We start from the raw sequence: 18,778 nt of genomic DNA, 5'->3' as shown, positions 1-18,778 counted from the left end.
TGACGTGTCACCTGGTGAAGCTACAACACAGGACTACTTGATGCCCAACAGCATAAGCAGCAAGTAATAGATAGAGTTAAGCAATTCCACAACGAAGCATCAGATCTGAAGCTCTGTAGTTCTCTGCCATATCCGGTTGTGAATGGTGATAGACAATTAAACAACACACAGGAGACGATGGCTCCAGAGATATCCCCATTCTCACATCAGCACAAAAGATAAGGTTGAAGCATTCACAAATTCAGTTCTGGATGAGTTCAAGTCTACAGAGGGAGGATTTTATCAGGAGACTACGAGGTCTAGAAGCACCAAAGATGTGGATTTCAGCTGCAGATGTGTGGAGACAGAAGCGGGGACAAAGTGTTTCTAAATGGAAGCAAGTAGTCTTAGTACTGCAGAGGATGTGGTTCAGAAGTTCAGGTCAAATATGATTTGATTTAATTTGTCACATGTATTATCATACAGTGAAAAGTATTATTTCTCGCATGCGATGCAGACAAAACATACCATTCATAGAGAAGGAAACGAGCGTGCAGAATGTAGCATTACAGTCATAGCTTGGCTGCAGAAAAAGATCAACTTAATGAAAGGTAAGTCCATTCAAAAGTCTTCTGGCAGCAGGGAAGAAATGTTGAGTCGGTTGGTATGTGACCTCAGGCTTTTGTATCTTTTTCCCAAAGGAAGAAGGTGAAAGGGAGAATGTCTGGGGTGTATGGGTCCTTAATTATGCTGGTTGCTTTGCTGAGGCAGCGAGAAGTGTAGACAGAGTCAATGGATGAGAAACTGGTTTGCGTGATGGATTGGGCTACATTCACGACCTTTTGAAATATGAAGGTTGTGAACAGGCTGTTTCAGACTCAGTAACTGGGGAGAAAATGGAGTTGGTGCTTTTAGAACAAAATTTGAGATGGGATCCAAAGACAATGATTTGTGTCTTCTCAATATAACCGGAGACAAAACAAGCACCATGATTGATCAGAGATCAGAGACAGTGGAATTATCAACAGGTGGAGCTGGATGGTTGGGGGGGTGAATCCGGCTTGGGCACTGCCACCCAGCTGGAAAATGGAAGAAATGTTACTGAGAAGGATGGTGTGGCCATTCTCTCAAATGCTGCACAATTCAAAAAAGAATTTGACAGGATAATACAACGTACTCACAGTCACCACCTACTGAGACTAGGTTGAGTGTGCCTATTTAAATTAGGTTTCAAGTTGCAATAGAAGCCAGGTCCTCAGTATTCATTGGAGAGTTCCCAGGAATTCCCCTATGTTCTAATGTAATTTAGCTGGCCAGAAGATCTTTCCCACTCAGTTTATTTTTAATTTCTTCTGCATAATTAGATCATAGCTAAAAATAGCCTTTCTATTTATAGTTCCATGGGGCTATATTTCCAACCCATTCAATCTTGGTAACATGATCAGATCTATTTCAATGCATACCATGAATGAATCTTTGAGATAATCATCCACAAAACATGATCTTTCAACTTTATGAAAAACATGACCTAACATGCAAATGATTTCAGTCTTCCTCTTTGTAAACTTTCCTCCCCAGAGATCAGCAACAACTTTCATTTATATCTTTATAACATAGAAAAATGCCCATGTCGTTACATAGAGGAAGGGAAAGAATAAATATTACTCCAAAGGAGCAGGAAGGGCTTGGTCACAGATGTGTGTTTAAAGGAATGTTACAAACATACTGCATGTGTATGTACTCCATCATCTTTAGGGTGTGCCCAACTTTCCCACAACTCAGTGAATCTTTCCATTCATGTTTTTACCTGTGCCGCAGCACTGTAACAACCTTAGTCAATGTGATAAAGTACATCCTCTCTAGTGTACATTATCCCTCCTGTCCTTGAATCCCTGTACACTGATGTAAGACATTTGACATAAGCAGCAGCAGTGACATAAACAGAAATGCTTTTACATGGTGAATGGTTTAGGGTCTGGAGTGCACTGACAGAATGTTGAGAGGGCAGATTCAATCATGGCTTTCAACAACTAAATTGCCTGCAGCTAAAAAAAAAACATGGCTTTTGGAAAAAGGTAAATTAGTGGGACTAGTTATGTAGCTCTTACAGAAAGTCAACAAGGACACGACAAGTTGAGTGGCCTCCTTCTGGATTTTAACCATTCCATCACTGTGATTTCCTTCATTTGGACATTGGTGAAGCCATTCTCCTTAGCCATCACCCCAGCCAAACTCAGCACTCTCACCACTATTCTGTTCTCAACCACACCATCTTATCTGATCCTGAGCTGAGCTTCTGATCGCATATCCTTCCTGTTATAAGTCTATTTACAACCAGGTGCCTGAAGAGTGGATGCTCATTGGCCAGATAACTTATCAATCAGGTTGGGAGCCATGATGTGGAGATGCCAGCATTGGAATGGGGTGGGCACAGTAACAAGTCTCAACACCAGGTTAAAGTCCAACAGGCTTATTTGGAATTATGAACTTTGAGAGCACAGCACCTGCATCAGGACATGAAGAAGTCCAAATAAACCTGTGGACTTTAACGAGGTGTTGTGAGACTTCTTACTAAATTGGGATGGCCTAAGCCCTGGATTGGCTATTTTGATTACTGTCAGACTGGTCAGTGTTCAAAGCAACCAATCTGGGCCTAGATCAGCTCCATTGACAAGCTATTCAGCCAACATGTTGTACTGAACAGGTTCCCCAATCTCTCCTCTCTTCCATACTTCATGGGGTGTTGTTTGGGTGCTGTTTCCTTCGCTCTTCAGACCTGTCTGGAAGATGTTGGAGTGCATAGTAAGGGAAAGAGGTTAAAGGGCTCAGAAAAAGGAGCCCAATATTTCTATACCTGGGCTTGCCTACAACTACCTCATTATCAATGCCCATCTCCAACCTTTCACCTGCCTAAGCTAAAAGCAAAATACTTTGGATGCTGAAATCTGAAACAAAAACAGAAATTGCTGGAAAATCTCAGCAGGTGGGACAGCATCTGTGGGGAGAAAAGAGAGCCAATGTTGAGTCTAGATGATCCTTTGTCAGAGCCAACTTGAAACATTAGCTCTATCCTCTCCACACAGTTGTTGTCAGCTCTGCTGAGATTTTCCAGCATTTTCTGTTTCCTTGCACCTATCTGCTTAAACATAGAACATAGAACATAACAGCGCAGAACAGGCCCTTCGGCCCACGATGTTGCGCCGACCAGTTACAAAAACAATGACCCACTAGCCTATACCAATCCCTTTTCGTCCATAAACCTATCCAGAGATCTCTTAAACGCCCCCAAACTAGACGCATTTACAACTGCAGCAGGCAGGGCATTCCAATCCCTCACCACCCGCTGGGTAAAGAACCTGCCCCTGACATCCGTCCTGTAGCTACCCCCCCTTAATTTAAAGCCATGCCCCCTCGTGCTAGCTTTCTCCATCCGAGGAAAAAGGCTATCACTATCCACCCTATCTAAACCTCTAATCATCTTATATGTTTCAATAAGATCCCCTCTTAGCCGCCTTCTTTCCAACGAAAACAACCCTAAATCCCGCAGTCTCTCCTCATAGGACCTCCCCACCATACCAGGCAACATCCTAGTAAACCTCCTCTGCACCCTCTCCAACGCCTCCACATCCTTCTTGTAATGCGGGGACCAGAACTGCACACAGTACTCCAAGTGCGGCCGCACTAGAGTAGTGTACAGTTGCAACATGACGCTGCGACTCCTAAATTCAATCCCCCTACCAATAAACGCCAAGACACCGTACGCCTTCTTAACAACCTTATCTACTTGATTCCCAACTTTCAGGGATCTATGTACACATACACCTAGATCCCTCTGTTCGTCCACACTAAACAGACAGTTCTGTTGAGAAGTCAATTTGTACGTAGCATACTCACCTATACCCCCACACACCCACCCTCACCTTCACTCACTCACCCTGACACTGTACAGATACACATGTAATTCACTTGTTTTGGTGGTGGCAATGAGGGCAAAAATGTTGATCAGAACACCAGGCAATTTCCCCTGCTCTTCAATTAGTGGTTATACAGTCGAACTTGTTCACTTGAGCAGACAGCGAGGGAGGAAAAAGACATGAGGGAGGAGCTGGCCAGAGTTGATTGGAAAGGGAGCCTAGCAGGGAAGACAGTGGAACAGCAATGGCAGCAGTTTTTGAGATTTATTCAGGAGGCACAACAGAAATTCATCTCAAGGAGGAGGAAACACGCTAATGGAGGACAAAGCATCCATGGCTGACGAGGGAAGTCAACGACTGCATCCAGGCAAAAGAGAAAGCATACAAAGTGGCAAGGATTAGTGAGAAGCCAGAGGATTGAGAAGCCTTTGAAAGTGAGCCGAGGACAACTAAAAGCAATAAGGGGGGAGAAGATCAAGCTAGCCAGTAATATAAAAGATAGCGTTTCAACAAATTGGGTCCAGATAAAGGCTGGCATAAAGACACTTTACCTGAACACAGAAAGCATTCGAAACAAAGTGAATGAGTTGATGGCACAAATCAGTACAAATGGGTATGATCTAGTGGCCATTACAGAAACGCGATTGCAGGGTGACCGGGACTGGGAACTGAATATCCAGGGGTATCAGACATTTAGGAAGGATAAACAGGAAGAAAAAGGAGGTGGGGTAGCTCTGTTAATAAAAAATATCAGGGCGGTAGTGAGAGACGATATAGGCTCTATGGAGCAAAACGTGGAATCGTTGTGGGTGGAGATAAGGAATAGGAAGGGGAGAAAGTCGCTGGTGGGCATGGTCTATAGAACATAGAACATAGAACATAGAACATTACAGCGCAGAACAGGCCCTTCGGCCCACGATGTTGCGCCGACCAGTTACAAAAACAATGACCCACTAGCCTATACCAATCCCTTTTCGTCCATAAACCTATCCAGAGATCTCTTAAACGCCCCCAAACTAGACGCATTTACAACTGCAGCAGGCAGGGCATTCCAATCCTTCACCACCCGCTGGGTAAAGAACCTACCCCTGACATCCGTCCTGTAGCTACCCCCCCTTAATTTAAAGCCATGCCCCCTCGTGCTAGCTTTCTCCATCCGAGGAAAAAGGCTATCACTATCCACCCTATCTAAACCTCTAATCATCTTATATGTTTCAATAAGATCCCCTCTTAGCCGCCTTCTTTCCAACGAAAACAACCCTAAATCCCTCAGTCTCTCCTCATAGGCCCCCAAATAATAACTTTGAGGTGGGTGGGCTATAAATAAGCAAATAACGGATGCGTGCAAAATGGGAACGGCAATAATCATGGCGGATTTTAACCTGCATATTCATTGGTTGACACAAGTCGGACACTGTGGACTTGAAGAAGAGTTCTTAGAATGCTGTCGGGATAGTTTCCTTGAACAGTATGTTACAGAACCTACAAGGGAGCGAGTTATCTTGGATCTGGTACTGTGTTATGAGACAGGTAGAATTAAAGATCTTTTTGTGAGGGATCCTCTTGGGATGAGTGATCACAATATGGTTGCACTTCTAATACAGATGGAGGGCGAGAAAGTAGGTCCCAAACCAGTGTCCTCTGCTTGAACAGAGGGGAGTACGATAGGATGAGGACAGAATTGGCTAATGTGGACTGGGAGCACAGACTAGTTGGTAGGACAGCTGAGGAACAGTGGAGGATTTTTAAGGATATTTTTCTGAGTACTCAGCAAAAATATATTCCAGTGATAAAGGAGGAATGTAAGCAAAGGGATAACCAGCCATGAATAACGAAGAAAATAAAGGAGTAGTAAATTAAAAACTGATGCATACAGAGTGGCCAAAACTAGTGAGGAATTAAAAGATTGGGAAAGCTTTATAAGACAATGAGGAACAAGAAAGAAAGCAGTAAAGAAAGGAAAGATAGATTACGAAACTAAACTGGTGCAAAATATAAAAACTGATAGTAAAAGTTTTTACAAATAAATAAAAAGGAAAAGAGTGGCTAAAGTAAATGTTGCACCCTTAGAAGACGAGAAAGGGAATTTAATAATGGGAAACGTGGAAATGGCTGAGGCCTTAAACAAGTTTTTTTGTGTTGGTCTTCACGGTAGAGGACACAAATAACTTATAAAATATTAACAGTTGTGGGACTGTAGGGGGTGAGGTCCTTAAAACGATTACTATTACATGGATATGAATGGCGCAACATGTAGGCCGAAGGGCCTGTTTGTGCTGTTCTAAAGAGGCAGTGCTCGGTAAACTAATGGGACTGAAGGTAGACAAGTCCCCAGGCCTGGATGGAATGCATCCCAGGGTACTGGGAGAAACGGCAGATGTAATAGTAGATGCAATAGCAGATGCGTGAGTAGTAATTTATCAAAATTCACTGGACTCTGGGGAAGAGCCGGCTGATTGGAAAACAGCTACTGTTACGCCACTGTTTAAAAAAGGAAGTAGACAAAAGGCAGGTAACGACAGGCCGGTTAGCTTAACGAACGTGGTTGGGAAAATGCTAGAATCCATCAATAAATTAGAAATAGCAGGACACCTGGAAAAGAATGGTTTGATCAAGCAGACGCAGCATGGATTCATGAAGGGAAAGTCATGTTTGACAAATTTACTGGATTTTTATGGAAATGTGACTAGTGCAGTTGACAGAGGGGAACCGGTGGATGTGGTGTTTTTAGATTGCCAGAAGGCGTTCGATAAGGTGCCTCACAAAAGGTTGCTGCAGAAGATTAAGGTACATGGAGTTGGGGGTAAAGTGTTAGCGTGGATTGAAGATTGGTTATCTAACAGGAAGCAGAGAGTTGGAATAAATGGGTGCTTTTCTGGCTAGCAGTTGATGACTAGTGGTGTACTGCATTGGTTGGCGCTGGGGCCTCAACTGTTTACCATATACACAGGACGAGTGTAGGGTAACAAAGTTTGCTGATGACACAAAAATGAGTGGGAAAGCGAATTGCATGGAGGACACGGAGAGTCTGCAGAGAGATTTGGATAGGCTGAGTGAGTGGGCGAGCATCTGGCAGATGCAGTATAACGTTGGCAAGTGTGAGGTTATCCACTTTGGAAGGAATAATAGTAAAATGGACTATTATTTAAATGATGAAAAATTACAACATGTTACTGTGCAGAGGGACCTGGGGTCCTTGTGCACGAATCGCAAAAATTCAGTCTGCAGGTGCAGCAGGTGATCGAGAAGGCGAATGGAATGTTGGCCTTTATAGCGAGGGGGATAGAATATAAAAGCAGGGAGGTCTTGCTGCAACTGTACAGGGCACTGGTGAAGCCCCAACTGGAGTACTGTGTGCAATTTTCGTCCCCTTATTTGCGAAAGGATATATTGGCTTTGGGGAGAGTACAGAGAAGGTTCACCAGGTTGATACCAGAGATGAAGGGGTTAACTTATCAGGAGAGATCCAGTAGATAGGGCCTGTACTCAGTGTTTAAAAGGCTGAGGAGGATCTTATAGAGACATATAAGATAATGAAGGGGCTAGATAGGGTAGAGGCAGAGAGATTCTTTTCACTTAGAAAGGAAACAAGAGCCAGAGGACACAGCCTCAAAAATAAGGGGGGTCAGATTAGAACAGAGTTAAGGAGGAACTTCTCTCAGAGGGTAGTGAATCTCTGGAATTCTCTGACCATTGAAGCGGTGGAAGCTACCTTGTTAAATATGTTGAAGTCATAGGTATATAGATTTCTGATCGATGAGGAAATTAAGGGTTATGGGGAGCAGCCGGGTAAGTGGAACTGAACCACTTTCAGATCAGCCATGATCTCATTGAATGGCGGGGCAGGCGCGAGGCTAAATGGCCTACTCCTGCTCCTATTTCTTATGTTAAGATAGGAGAAGTTTTTTTTCAATATATAAAAGGTAAGAGAGAGGCAAAAATAGACATTGGACCACAGAAAATGGGGCTGGAGAAGTAATAATAGGAAACAGAGAAATGGCAAAGGAGTTGAATAGTTACTTTGCATCAGTCTTCATGGTGGAAGACACCAGTGGGATGCCAGAGCTCCAGGAGAATCAGGGGGCACAGGTGAGTGTAGTGGCCATCACTAAGCTGGCACCCAGGTTGATAAGGTTGTTAAGAAGGCGTACGGTATGTTAGCTTTTATTGGTAGAGGGATTGAATTTCAGAACCAAGAGATCATGTTGCAACTGTACAAAACTCTGGTGCGGCTGCACTTGGAGTATTGCGTACAGTTCTGGTTGTCGCATTATAATAAAGATGTGGAAGCATTGGAAAGGGTGCAGAGGAGGTTTACCAGGATTTTGCCTGGTATGGTGGGAAGGTCTTATGAGGAAAGGCTGAGGGACTTGAGGTTATTTTTGTTAGAGAGAAGGTTAGAGGTGACCTAATTGAGACATACAAGATGGTCAGAGGGTTAGATAGGATAGACAGTAAGAGCCTTTTCCTTCAGATGGTGATGGCTAACATGAGGGGACATAGCTTTAAATTGAGGGGTGATAATTATAGGACAGATGTCAGAGGTAGGTTCTTTACTCAGCGGGTAGTAAGGACGGGGAATTCCCTGCCTGCAGCAGTTGTGGACTCGCCAACTTTAAGGGCGTTCAAATGGTCAGTGGATAGGCATATGGATAACATTGGATTAGTTTAGGTTAGAGGGTCATTAGATTCGTTCCACTGGTCGGCGCAACATCGAGGGCCGAAGGGCCTGCACAGCGCTGTAATGCTCTATGCTCTAAGGGTTCTGGGGAAACTGAAAGGTTTGAAGATGGATAAGTCACTTGGACCGGATGGACTACATCACAGGGTTCTAAAAGAGATAGCTGAGGAAATTGTGGAGGCACTGGTGGTGATGTTTTAGGAATCACGTGAGGCAGGGAGGGTCTCAAAGGACTGGAAAGCAGCTAATGTAACACCGCTATTTAAGAAGGGAGGAAGGCAACAGACAGGAAATTATAGGCAGGTTAGCCTGACTTCAGTCATGGGCAATATTTGAGAGTCCATTATTAAAGATGAGATTGCAGAGTTCTTGGAAGTGCTAAAATAGGACTGTGTCAGCATGGCTTCATCACGAGGAGGTCATGTCTGACAAATCTGTTAGAGTTCTTTGAGGAGACAAGAAGGAAGTTAGATAAAGGAGAAGCAGTGATTATGACTCATTTAGATTTCCAAAAGGCCGCATAGGAGACTGTTAAATAAGTTAAGTGCCCATGGTATTAAGGGTAAGATCCTGGCATGGATGGAGGATTGGCTGACTGGCAGGACATGATGTGGGTATGCCGGCGTTGGACTGGCGTAAACACAGTAAAAAGTCTGACAACACCAGGTTTTAGTCCAACCTATTTATTTGATAATATTCTCACAAGCTTTCGAGGGGTTACCCTCTTCGTCAGGTGATTCACCTGACGAAGAGGGTAACCCCTCGAAAGCTTGTGAGAATATTATCAAATAAATAGGTTGGACTAAAACCTGGTGTTGTCAGACTTTTGACTGGCAGGAGGCAGAGAGTGGGGATAAAGGGGACTTTTTCAGGACAGCAGCTGGTGACTAGTGGTGTGCCTCAGGGGTCAGTGCTGGGACCACAACTTTTCACAATATACATTAACCATTTGGAAGAAGAAACTAAAGGCACTGTTGTTAAGTTTACAGATGATACAAAGATATGTGGGGGGGGGGTGCAAAGGGAGTTGGACAGGTTAGGAGAGTGGGCAAAGATGTGGCAGATGGAATACAATGTTAAAAAGTGTGAAGTCATGCACTTTGGAAGGAGGAATGGAGGCATAGACTATTTTCTAAATGGAGAATGCTTAGGAAATCAGAAACAAAGGGACTTGGGAGTCCTTGTTCAAGATTCTCTTCAGGTTAACTTGCACGTTCAGTCAGCAGTTAGGAAGGCAAACGCAATGTTAGCATTCATGTCGAGAGGGCTAGAATACAAGAGCAGGGATGTACATCTGAGGCTGTATAAGGCTCTGGTCAGACCCCATTTGGTGTACTGAGAGCAGTTTTGAGCCTCATATCGAAGGAAAGATGTACTGACCTTGGAGAGGGGAATCTTATTGAAACTTACAAGATACTGTGAGGCCTGGATAGAGTGGATGTGGAGAGAATGTTTCCACCAGTAGGAAGAACTTGAACCTGAGGGCACAGCGTCAGGCTAAAGGGACAATTCTTTAAAACAGAGGAGGAATTTCTTCAACCAGAGAGTGGCGAATCTGTGGAACTCTTTACCACAGAAGGCTGTGGAAGCCAGGTCATTGAGTGTCTTTAAGACAGTGATAGATAGGTTTTTGATATATAAGAAGATCGGGGTTATGGGGAAAAGACAGGAGAATGTGGATGAGAAAAATATCAGCCATAACTGAATGGTGGAGCATTTTCTGGGTAGTTGTATTCATTGCTGTTAGTGCTGCTGCTGTTGTCATCAGGACTGATGTTAAATTTGTTCATTTCCGTTATAGTCATGGTATGGCCGGCAGATTTTCTAGAATACTGCTAATGTTGTGTCAGGGGTTCTTCTGCTCTTGTTGCTGGTGCTGGGAGATGCTTAATTCTGCTCATATGGTCTTACAGCATATTAATATCTCATCTGAAGATTAGCACCATAAGCCAACGCAACAATCAGAAATGTAAAATAAAATGAAAACAGCACAAGATTTGTACTGCACTTAGTCATAGATTACATATTCAAGTCCTGGAGTTGGCCTTGAGGTGGCAACCTTTTGACTGAAAGGCCAGTGCCACCACTGAGCATGGCCAAACTTAATTTAATGTTGCAGTATTTGCAGTTTTTAAAAATCAATACAAAGACAAAAGCAAAATACTGCTGATCTGAAAATCTGGAATAAAAACAGAAGATGCTGAAAAAAGGCTCAACAGATCTGAGAGCACCACTCTAGAAAAAATACAGCAGCAATGTTGCAAGTCTGCATGACCGTGCTTCAGAGCTCTTAGGAAGAGTTATACAGACAAGAAACATTTTCTCTATTTTTCTCTCCATTGATTTGATTTATTATTGTCACACGTATTAACATAATAAAAAGTATTGTTTCTTGCGCGCTATACTGACAAAGCATACCATTCATAGAGAAGGAAAGGAGAGAGTGCAGAATGTAGTGTTACAGTCATAGCTAGGATGTAGAGAAAGATAAGCTTAATATGAGGTAAGTCCATTCAAAAGTCTGACAGCAGCAGGGAAGAAGCTGTTCTTGAGTTGGTTGGTACGTTAGCTCAGACTTCTGTATCTTTTTCCCGAAGTAAAAAGGTGAAAGAGGGAATGTCCGGGGTGTATGGGATCCTTAATTATACTGGCTGCTTTTTTGCGGCAGCGGCAAGTGTAGACAGAGTCAATGGATGGGAGGCTAGTTTGCATGATGGATTGGGCTACATTCACGAACTGTCACGTAGACAGCACAGTAGCACAATGGTTAGCACTGCTGCTTTACAGCTCCAGGGGCCTGTGTTCGATTCCTGGCTTGGGTCACTGTGTGGAGTTTGCACATGCTCCTCATGTCTGTGTGGGTTTCCTCCGGGTGCTCTGGTTTCCTTCCACAGTCCAAAGGGATTAGGTCATTGGTCATGCTAAAAATTGCCCGAGTCCTGACATGCGTAGGTTTGCGGGATTAGCGGGTAAATACGTAGGGATATGGGGTAGGATCTGGGTGGGATTGTGGTCGGTGCAGACTCGATGGGCCGAATGCCCTCCTTCTGCACTGTAGAGTTTCTATGATTTTGTAGTTTCTTGCGGTCTTGGGCACAACAGGGGCCATACCAAGCTGTGATACAACCAGAAAATGCTTTCTATGGTGCATCTGTAAAAGTTAGTGAGGGCTGTAGGTGACATGCTAAATTTCCTTAGTCTTCTGAGAAAGCAGAGGTGCCGGTGGGCGTTCTTAACTATAGTATCAGCATGGGGGGACCAAGGCAGGTTGTTAATGCTCTGGACACCTAAAAACATGAAGCTCTTGACCCTTTCTACTTCATCCCTGTTGATATAGACAGGGACATGTTTTCCTTTACGCTTCCTTAAGTCGGTGACAATCTCCTTCATTTTGACATTGAGGGATTCTGGTTGTCACACTCATTCACCAGATTCTCTATCTCATTCCTGTACACTCTCATCATTGTTTGAGGTCCTATTTATCAAAATTCGCTGTTCTCCGGGGAAGTGCCGGAAGATTGGAAAACAGCTAATGTTACGCCGCTTTTAAAAAAGGTAGCAGACAAAAGGCAGGGAATTATAGGCCGGTTAGTTTAACGTCTGTAGTTGGAAAAATGCTAGAGTCCATCATCAAAGAAGAAATAGCGAGGCACCTAGAAAAGAATGGTTTGATCGAGCAGACGCAGCATGGATTCGTTATGGGGAAGTCATCTTTGACAAATTTATTGGATTTCTATGAGGATGTGACTAGTGCGGTAGACAGAGGGGAACCGGTGGGTGTGGAATTTTTAGATTTCCAAAAGGCATTTGATAAGGTGCCTCACAAAAGGTTGCTACAGAAGGTTAGGGTGCACGGAGTTGGGGGTAAGGTGTTAGCGTGGATAGAGGATTGGCTGTCTTATAGGAAGCAAAGAGTTGGTATCAATGGGTGCTATACCGGTTGGTGACTAGTGGAGTGCCACAGCGATTTCCCTTACCAAAGAGCAGTGGCACTGACTTAAAGTAATTAGCAGAAGGATTAGAGAGGAGTTGAGGAGAAGTCTTTTCAGCTGGAGGGAATGGGTATCTGAAACTAACTGCCTGAACGGGTGGTAGAAGCAGAAACCCGCATCACATTTAAAAATACCTAGATGTGAACGCAGTGTCCAACAGGTCTACAGACCAAATACTGGAAGGCTGGACACCTATTGTTAAACTGACACAGACATGAGGAGCTAAATGGCCTCCTTCAGGCTGCAAATCTTCTATGTTTTTATAAGAACATAAGAACATAAGAAATAGGAGCAGGAGTAGGCCATCTAGCCCTTCGAGCCTGCCCCGCCATTCAATAAGATCATGGCTGATCTGTCGTGGCTCAGTTCCACTTTCCCGCCCTCTCCCCATAACCCTTAATCCCTTCTCTTATCAAAAACCCATCAACCCGCTTCTTAAAAATATTTAGCGAGGCAGCCTCCACCACTTCAACGGGCAGAGAATTCCAGAGATTCACCACCCTTTGAGTGAAGAAGTTCCTCCTCAACTCCGTTCTAAACTGCCTCCCCTTTATCTTGAGGCTGTGCCCCCTAGTCCTACTGTCTTTTTTGAGCGGGAAGAGTCTCTCCACCTCTATCCTATCCATCCCATTCATCATCTTATACGTCTCAATGAGATCTCCCCTCATTCTTCTAAACTCTAACGAGTACAAGCCTAGTTTATTCAGCCTCTCCTCATAGCTCAATCCCCTCAACTCCGGTATAAGCAAGGCTTCTAATCTATATATGGTTGAAGTTTGATGTTCTGGATGTGTTTGAATACAGGAGTCCAAAACAAAAGTGGGAATGGGTGAATTGAAGAGTGGTAGATAACAAGCAGATAGTAAATGGGCTGTCGGTGATAGACTTATAGCAACCTACTGACTGAGTGACTGACCAACCTAAGCTGGATCCTGAGAGAAAACCTATTTGAAGCATCAAGTCCTATTTACAGTTATAAATAGAACAGGAAGCAATTATTGTCACTATCGACTAAAAAGCCAACTGTCACTGGATTTCCAATGTGGTTATTGTGACAGGTCCCAGAAAAAGGGGTGAAATTTCATAACTAAAGTCTGAAAGTCCGATCCCTATACACACAAAACACTTGTAAACATTGAAAGCTCATTCCCAAACTTCCTGCTTGGTCTCAAATTACAAACAGTATATTCCCCTTGACAACTTGTAGCTCATTTCCTCTTCATTCTTGCTGTTGATGACTTAGTAAATACCTGGTAAAATTCTCAATCAGGCCATGAGAATATGGATTAAGATAACCAGAACTGAGTTTAATGACACCAGTTCACAACAAAGATAGGGAGGAGTTCAATAAGGGCATCACGACAGTCAGGTACAAAGACATTTAATCATAAAGGTGCAGCCAGATATGGATGTTGTGATTAGTGGTTAGCCCCAGGATGCCTGTGCAGTCTCATTTTCATGTCAATGTAAAACACATTAAACATCTAAATGAATTGCTGTCCTGAACTGTCAAACAGAGGAATTCAGCTATCACTGACTCATGCCAGGATTCTAGACACACTACATCTGTAGTGTTTATCACCATAGTCAAAAATGCAACTATATAAAAGTGTACACATGTGCATGAGGGACACACCCTTTTATGAACACACACTATTATAGATTCTTCTGCACATTGGTCTCCTTTTCGAAGGGATAGTGACTACAGATGATTGAAGGGCACAACTCCATAGGGTTTCAATGACCATTCAACATGTGAATGAAGATATGGTCCCTGGAAGGGTAGCAGGTTTTAGTTCAGACGGGCAGTATGGTCAGTGCAGACTTGGAGGGCCGAAGGGCCTGTTCCTGTGCTGTAATTTTTATTGTTCTTATTCCATGCAAGGGCTAAGACAGTGAGTGGCAGCAAATTATTGAAATTAAGGGTGGGTTGGAAGCAAAGAACACTGCAAAGGAGTTCCTGTCTGAACCTGTTATTTCATCTCCCAGCTGTGGCCACTGGATAACAACTGGCAGCAGGAACTGTGGCTGCCTGCCTCCTCCCTGATCTTGAGAAGTTGGGGTCAGCTGCCGTATTCCAACCATGACCTGAGCACAAGGAGGGATGGATACTCAGCCCTTCCTTTCTGGGTGGCTCGATATTGTGCACCACAATGTGCATCAAGAGGGTCAAGGAAGATCTATATTGATGACATACAGCTAGGTACTTTTTGTGCAATTAATTTCATGCAATGTCTTGGTTAACAAAACAAAAAGTATTGAAGGTGCAGCTGCTGCTCGTCACAGTTTTCTCCCAGTCATCAGATACTAGGATTTCACAGGCATCAGCATGAGGTACTCAAATGTAACAGCTACTCTGAGTGGGTCGAAGGAAATTACATACACATCATGCATATTACTAATATTGATACAATCAATGCCAAAACATTGCCCTTATAAAGGCGATAGGTGACCAGAACATTGAACAAATGTTACCTTGCTGGAGGCGGTGATCTTTGCTTTGGTTTTTCTTTCTCTCGCTCGCGGTCTTTTTGCGCTCTATCCTTTTCTTCTCGCTTTGCACGCTCTCTCTCCCACTCTTCTTTTCTCCGTTGCCGTTCTTTGTCACGTTCACGCTCTCTGTCCCGCTCTCTCTCTCGTATCCTGTTTCCTCGTTCTCTTTCTCTTTCCCTTTCCCTTTCCCGCTGTTCTCTGTGTCTGTCACGTTCTCTTTCTCGCTCTCTTTCTCGTTCTCTTTCCCGCTCCCTTTCCTGCTGGATAGGAAAAGAAGATTGCATTCTACATCCATTCTTAAAGAAGCAATAATATTTGTCTTTCACTCCTCCTGACTCAGAATCCCTACACACTGCAGAAGACACTATTCAGCCCGTTGCATCTGCACCAATTCTCTTAAGAGCTTCTTACCCAGGCCCTCTTCCCTGCCTATTCCTGGAATCCCACATGTTTACTATGGCGAATGATTCTAATCTACACATCTTGGGGCACTAAGGGGCAATTTGGCATAGCCAGTTTACCTCACATGCACATCTTCGGAGTGTGGAGGAAACCAAAGCACCCGAAAGAAAGCCACGTAGACATAGGGATAACGTACCAACTCCACACATACACTCAAGGTTAGAATTGAACCCAGGTTGCTGATGCTGTGAGGTGGCAGTGCTAACTAACCACTGTGCCATCCACAGTAGCACTAATATTTATAGGATCAAGAGAAACCAGACTGTAGCAGTGGGTAGTAACACCAGCACTAGTTATAGTGCTGTATCAAGTCGCACAGAATAGAACAAAATAGATGGTCACAGATTAAATTCTCACTCTGTACTGCACTAGGTTATTTTAGCTAGGTCAGAGAGGTCTCTGATTAAAGGATGGAGAAAAGGATCACATCCCAGACCACTGTTGGAGTGAGTGTGTGGCCATCACACAAGGGAGGAATTGATCAGGTTGAGCAGAGTAATGAGTTCCTGGCTATAGAAAGACCATAGCCTTCAGAAAGAGGAATGCAGGAAAGGAGGATCAAAGTTGAAAAAAGGGATTAATTTCACTTCAGAACTCACTCAGGCGACCGATTTCTCAATAGTATTACATTGTGAAATATTTTCCATGCCTGAGTAATTATTGGTAGGTAATGCTTGTAAGGGCTATTTCAAGTGTAAATATTTCCTGCAGATTTGCACAATAGGAAGGGGGTGTGGCAGATGAGGTCAAAACACAATCCCAGATTAAGTCATTACAATAACTGGTGTTAATGGAGCATCTTTTAACATGAGTTAATAGTCCTTCCTTTCATCTTTCCCAGTTACAATTCTGGGACTCAGATCAAGATGGAATATGTGGCCATGAGAGCTGGAATGAAAAAGGCAAAAAACAGTTTTGTAGATGCTGGAACTTTGAAACAAAGCCAAAAACTGCAGGAGACACTAATCAGGTTGGGGCACATCTGTGAAGAAAGAAGTTAATGTTTAGCTGTGGACCCTTCATATGAAGTGAAAGATATTAGCTATGAACAGACAGATGCAAAGGACAATGACAAAACAAGTACAATAGAATCCAAAAGCAAAGAACTGCAGATGTCAGCAATTTAAAATAATAACAGAAAATGCTGGAAATACTCAAACAGGTCAGGAATCATTTGTGGAGAGAAAGAGAGTTTGTGTTTCAGGTCTGTGACCTTGCTCATATTCTGGAGAGGTTACAGACCTGGAAGACTAACACTTTTTCACTCCAAGTTGCTTCCAGGCTGTCAATATTACCCACATTTTCTGATTTTATCGTAAAAAGTAGAATGAACCACAATTACTTAAGTGAAAATCACAGATTATTAAATAGATGAAATTATACAGGAATGAGATAATATGAGGCATAATGTAAGAAATAAGAAATGAGAGTGTGTACAGCTAAAAGGCTGGGAAATAAGCAAGGTGAAGTAAAGCACGAGAAAACAACAAAGCAGAAGTGGGATCTAATGAATCTAGAGCCTGATAAAAGAGGAAAGGAGGCTGACACCAAGAATACAAACCAATCCCCTCTCCTTTGGTCACCTTTTCCTGCCTGTGTGCTCCACCCACCCTTTGTCCAATTCTTTTATCGATGCCCTTTATCTATGATGCCTCCCAATTTGAACCAAATGTTTGTGTTACTTCACTTGTGTTACCCAAAGATACTACCTGACCTGCTGAATGTATCCAGGAATTAAAATAGTCTACTTTCATTCATTCCAAGTTAATACATTGAAAATGCTGAATTATCCAACTGCCTGAATTAATATCCAAAAGATGGCAGAGAGAACTTGATGTTAATTTTTAGATTTAATATTTTAAAGGGGGGGTAGAACAGACAAAGCCTGTGTGCAAAATAAACAACATGGGCTGGCTGGGTAAATGACTGGTTTCTGCGCTAGTTTATAGGTCCTCTGATGTAAAGAGGTTACACAATCAAAAAGTGTCCTTTTCCATGGTGTTAATGCAAAACCTAAATTCAGTTCTAATTTTACGATCATAGTTTACTCGTGCAGAAATCAGCACTTTCCTCAATGCAATAATAAGCAAACAGCTTCTAACAACAACTCAGCTTCGATTAGCAGTAGCAGTGGAAATCTTGGGGTGCACAGATCCCATCAGATGCCCAGCCTTTAACAGTGGCTACAATTTCGGGTTAGGAACAAATTAGGGACAAGCAGAGCTTGAGCCCACCAACTGAAAGCTTCAAACAAAAAAAGCATATGGGGTTCTGGGCTTTGGCTACCTAAACTGTCTAATTCTGTGGCCCATGTTTGGATTAATGAAGGAACAGAGAAATGAAGAAAAAGCTCTGGCCTTCTTCCTGCAGCTGGTTAAACAGGCCAATTCCCTAACAAGCTTGTCCACCTCGATGACTCCGACAGCTACAGCTCATTTTTACTGTCAGCAAATCAACTCAATTTCAATGCAGGAACTGATTTAAGGATCTGAATGAACAGAAATATTGGGTAATATTTAATGAAATATGCTTTATTTATCAAAATACTTACTCTATAATGATAGTCTGCCTCTGTCCACTGGACTCTGAAGTTCTCGTATTGTCCATCACGCCAGTACCGTTCAACTTCATGTTCGTAGTAGGGAGTTATATAGGGGTCAGGCCTAAGGGCCAAGAAAAACATACCTTAAGTTTGTGTATTCAAATTTCCATTCTATCTTGTGTGAATTAGGAGTGTTCACAACACACCAAAAACAGAAAGGTGACTTCGGTTGCTCTATGGTTATCTGCAGCCGCGATGACCCAACTAATGACTCTTTGTGCAAAGGATTAGACAACAAAATCTAGCAACCAGTTCATCTGGGCTGGACACAAACAGTCTAATCCTGCCCTCTCATAAATACTTCCCCACTAGGTGAAGTGTGGTTGCTCGATAACGATAAGGAATAGGAATTCTGAGCCCAGTGGGACCATTCGTATCATCATGTCCAATCTGTACATTCATCAAGGACAGTGCCTATTCATAAATCTCAGTTCACCAAGCACACTGAACTAGTGAGAGTTTTAATAGAAACACAGAAAAGAGGAATAAGCCATTAAGCCCTTCAAGACTGCTCCACCTTTCAATAAGATTAATGATCCATGATCCTAACACCATACTCCTGTAATCTCCACATTCCTTGATGCCTTTAGAGTCAAAAATTCTACTTTTTTCCTTCTTGAATATATTCAATGATTTTGCCTCCACATCCTTGCGT

General features: G+C 43.0%; 1 protein-coding gene across 11 annotated transcripts in view; it reads right to left on the bottom strand.

Moving 5' to 3' along the window:
- Positions 1-18,778, bottom strand: part of zc3h18 (zinc finger CCCH-type containing 18) — a 179,616-nt gene that overhangs the window by 104,317 nt on the left and 56,521 nt on the right. For 7 of the 11 annotated variants that reach the window (XM_080186637.1, XM_080186636.1, XM_080186643.1 and 4 more), the window contains 2 exons: positions 18,073-18,184; positions 15,042-15,319 (listed from right to left, as the gene is read on the bottom strand). In XM_080186637.1, coding sequence (XP_080042763.1) covers positions 15,042-15,319; positions 18,073-18,184 — 390 coding nt within the window. The remainder of the gene's footprint in view (positions 1-15,041; positions 15,320-18,072; positions 18,185-18,778) is intronic. The other 4 variants (XM_080186640.1, XM_080186644.1, XM_080186642.1 and 1 more) reach the window with 1 other exon arrangement.

The sequence above is a fragment of the Carcharhinus amblyrhynchos genome, chromosome 4, assembly GCF_965287045.1.
Source record: "Carcharhinus amblyrhynchos chromosome 4, sCarAmb.v2.hapA, whole genome shotgun sequence".
NCBI lineage: Eukaryota > Metazoa > Chordata > Chondrichthyes > Carcharhiniformes > Carcharhinidae > Carcharhinus > Carcharhinus amblyrhynchos.
The sequence above is the reverse complement of the archived record's forward strand: the minus strand, read 5'-3'. Positions and strand labels throughout refer to the sequence as shown.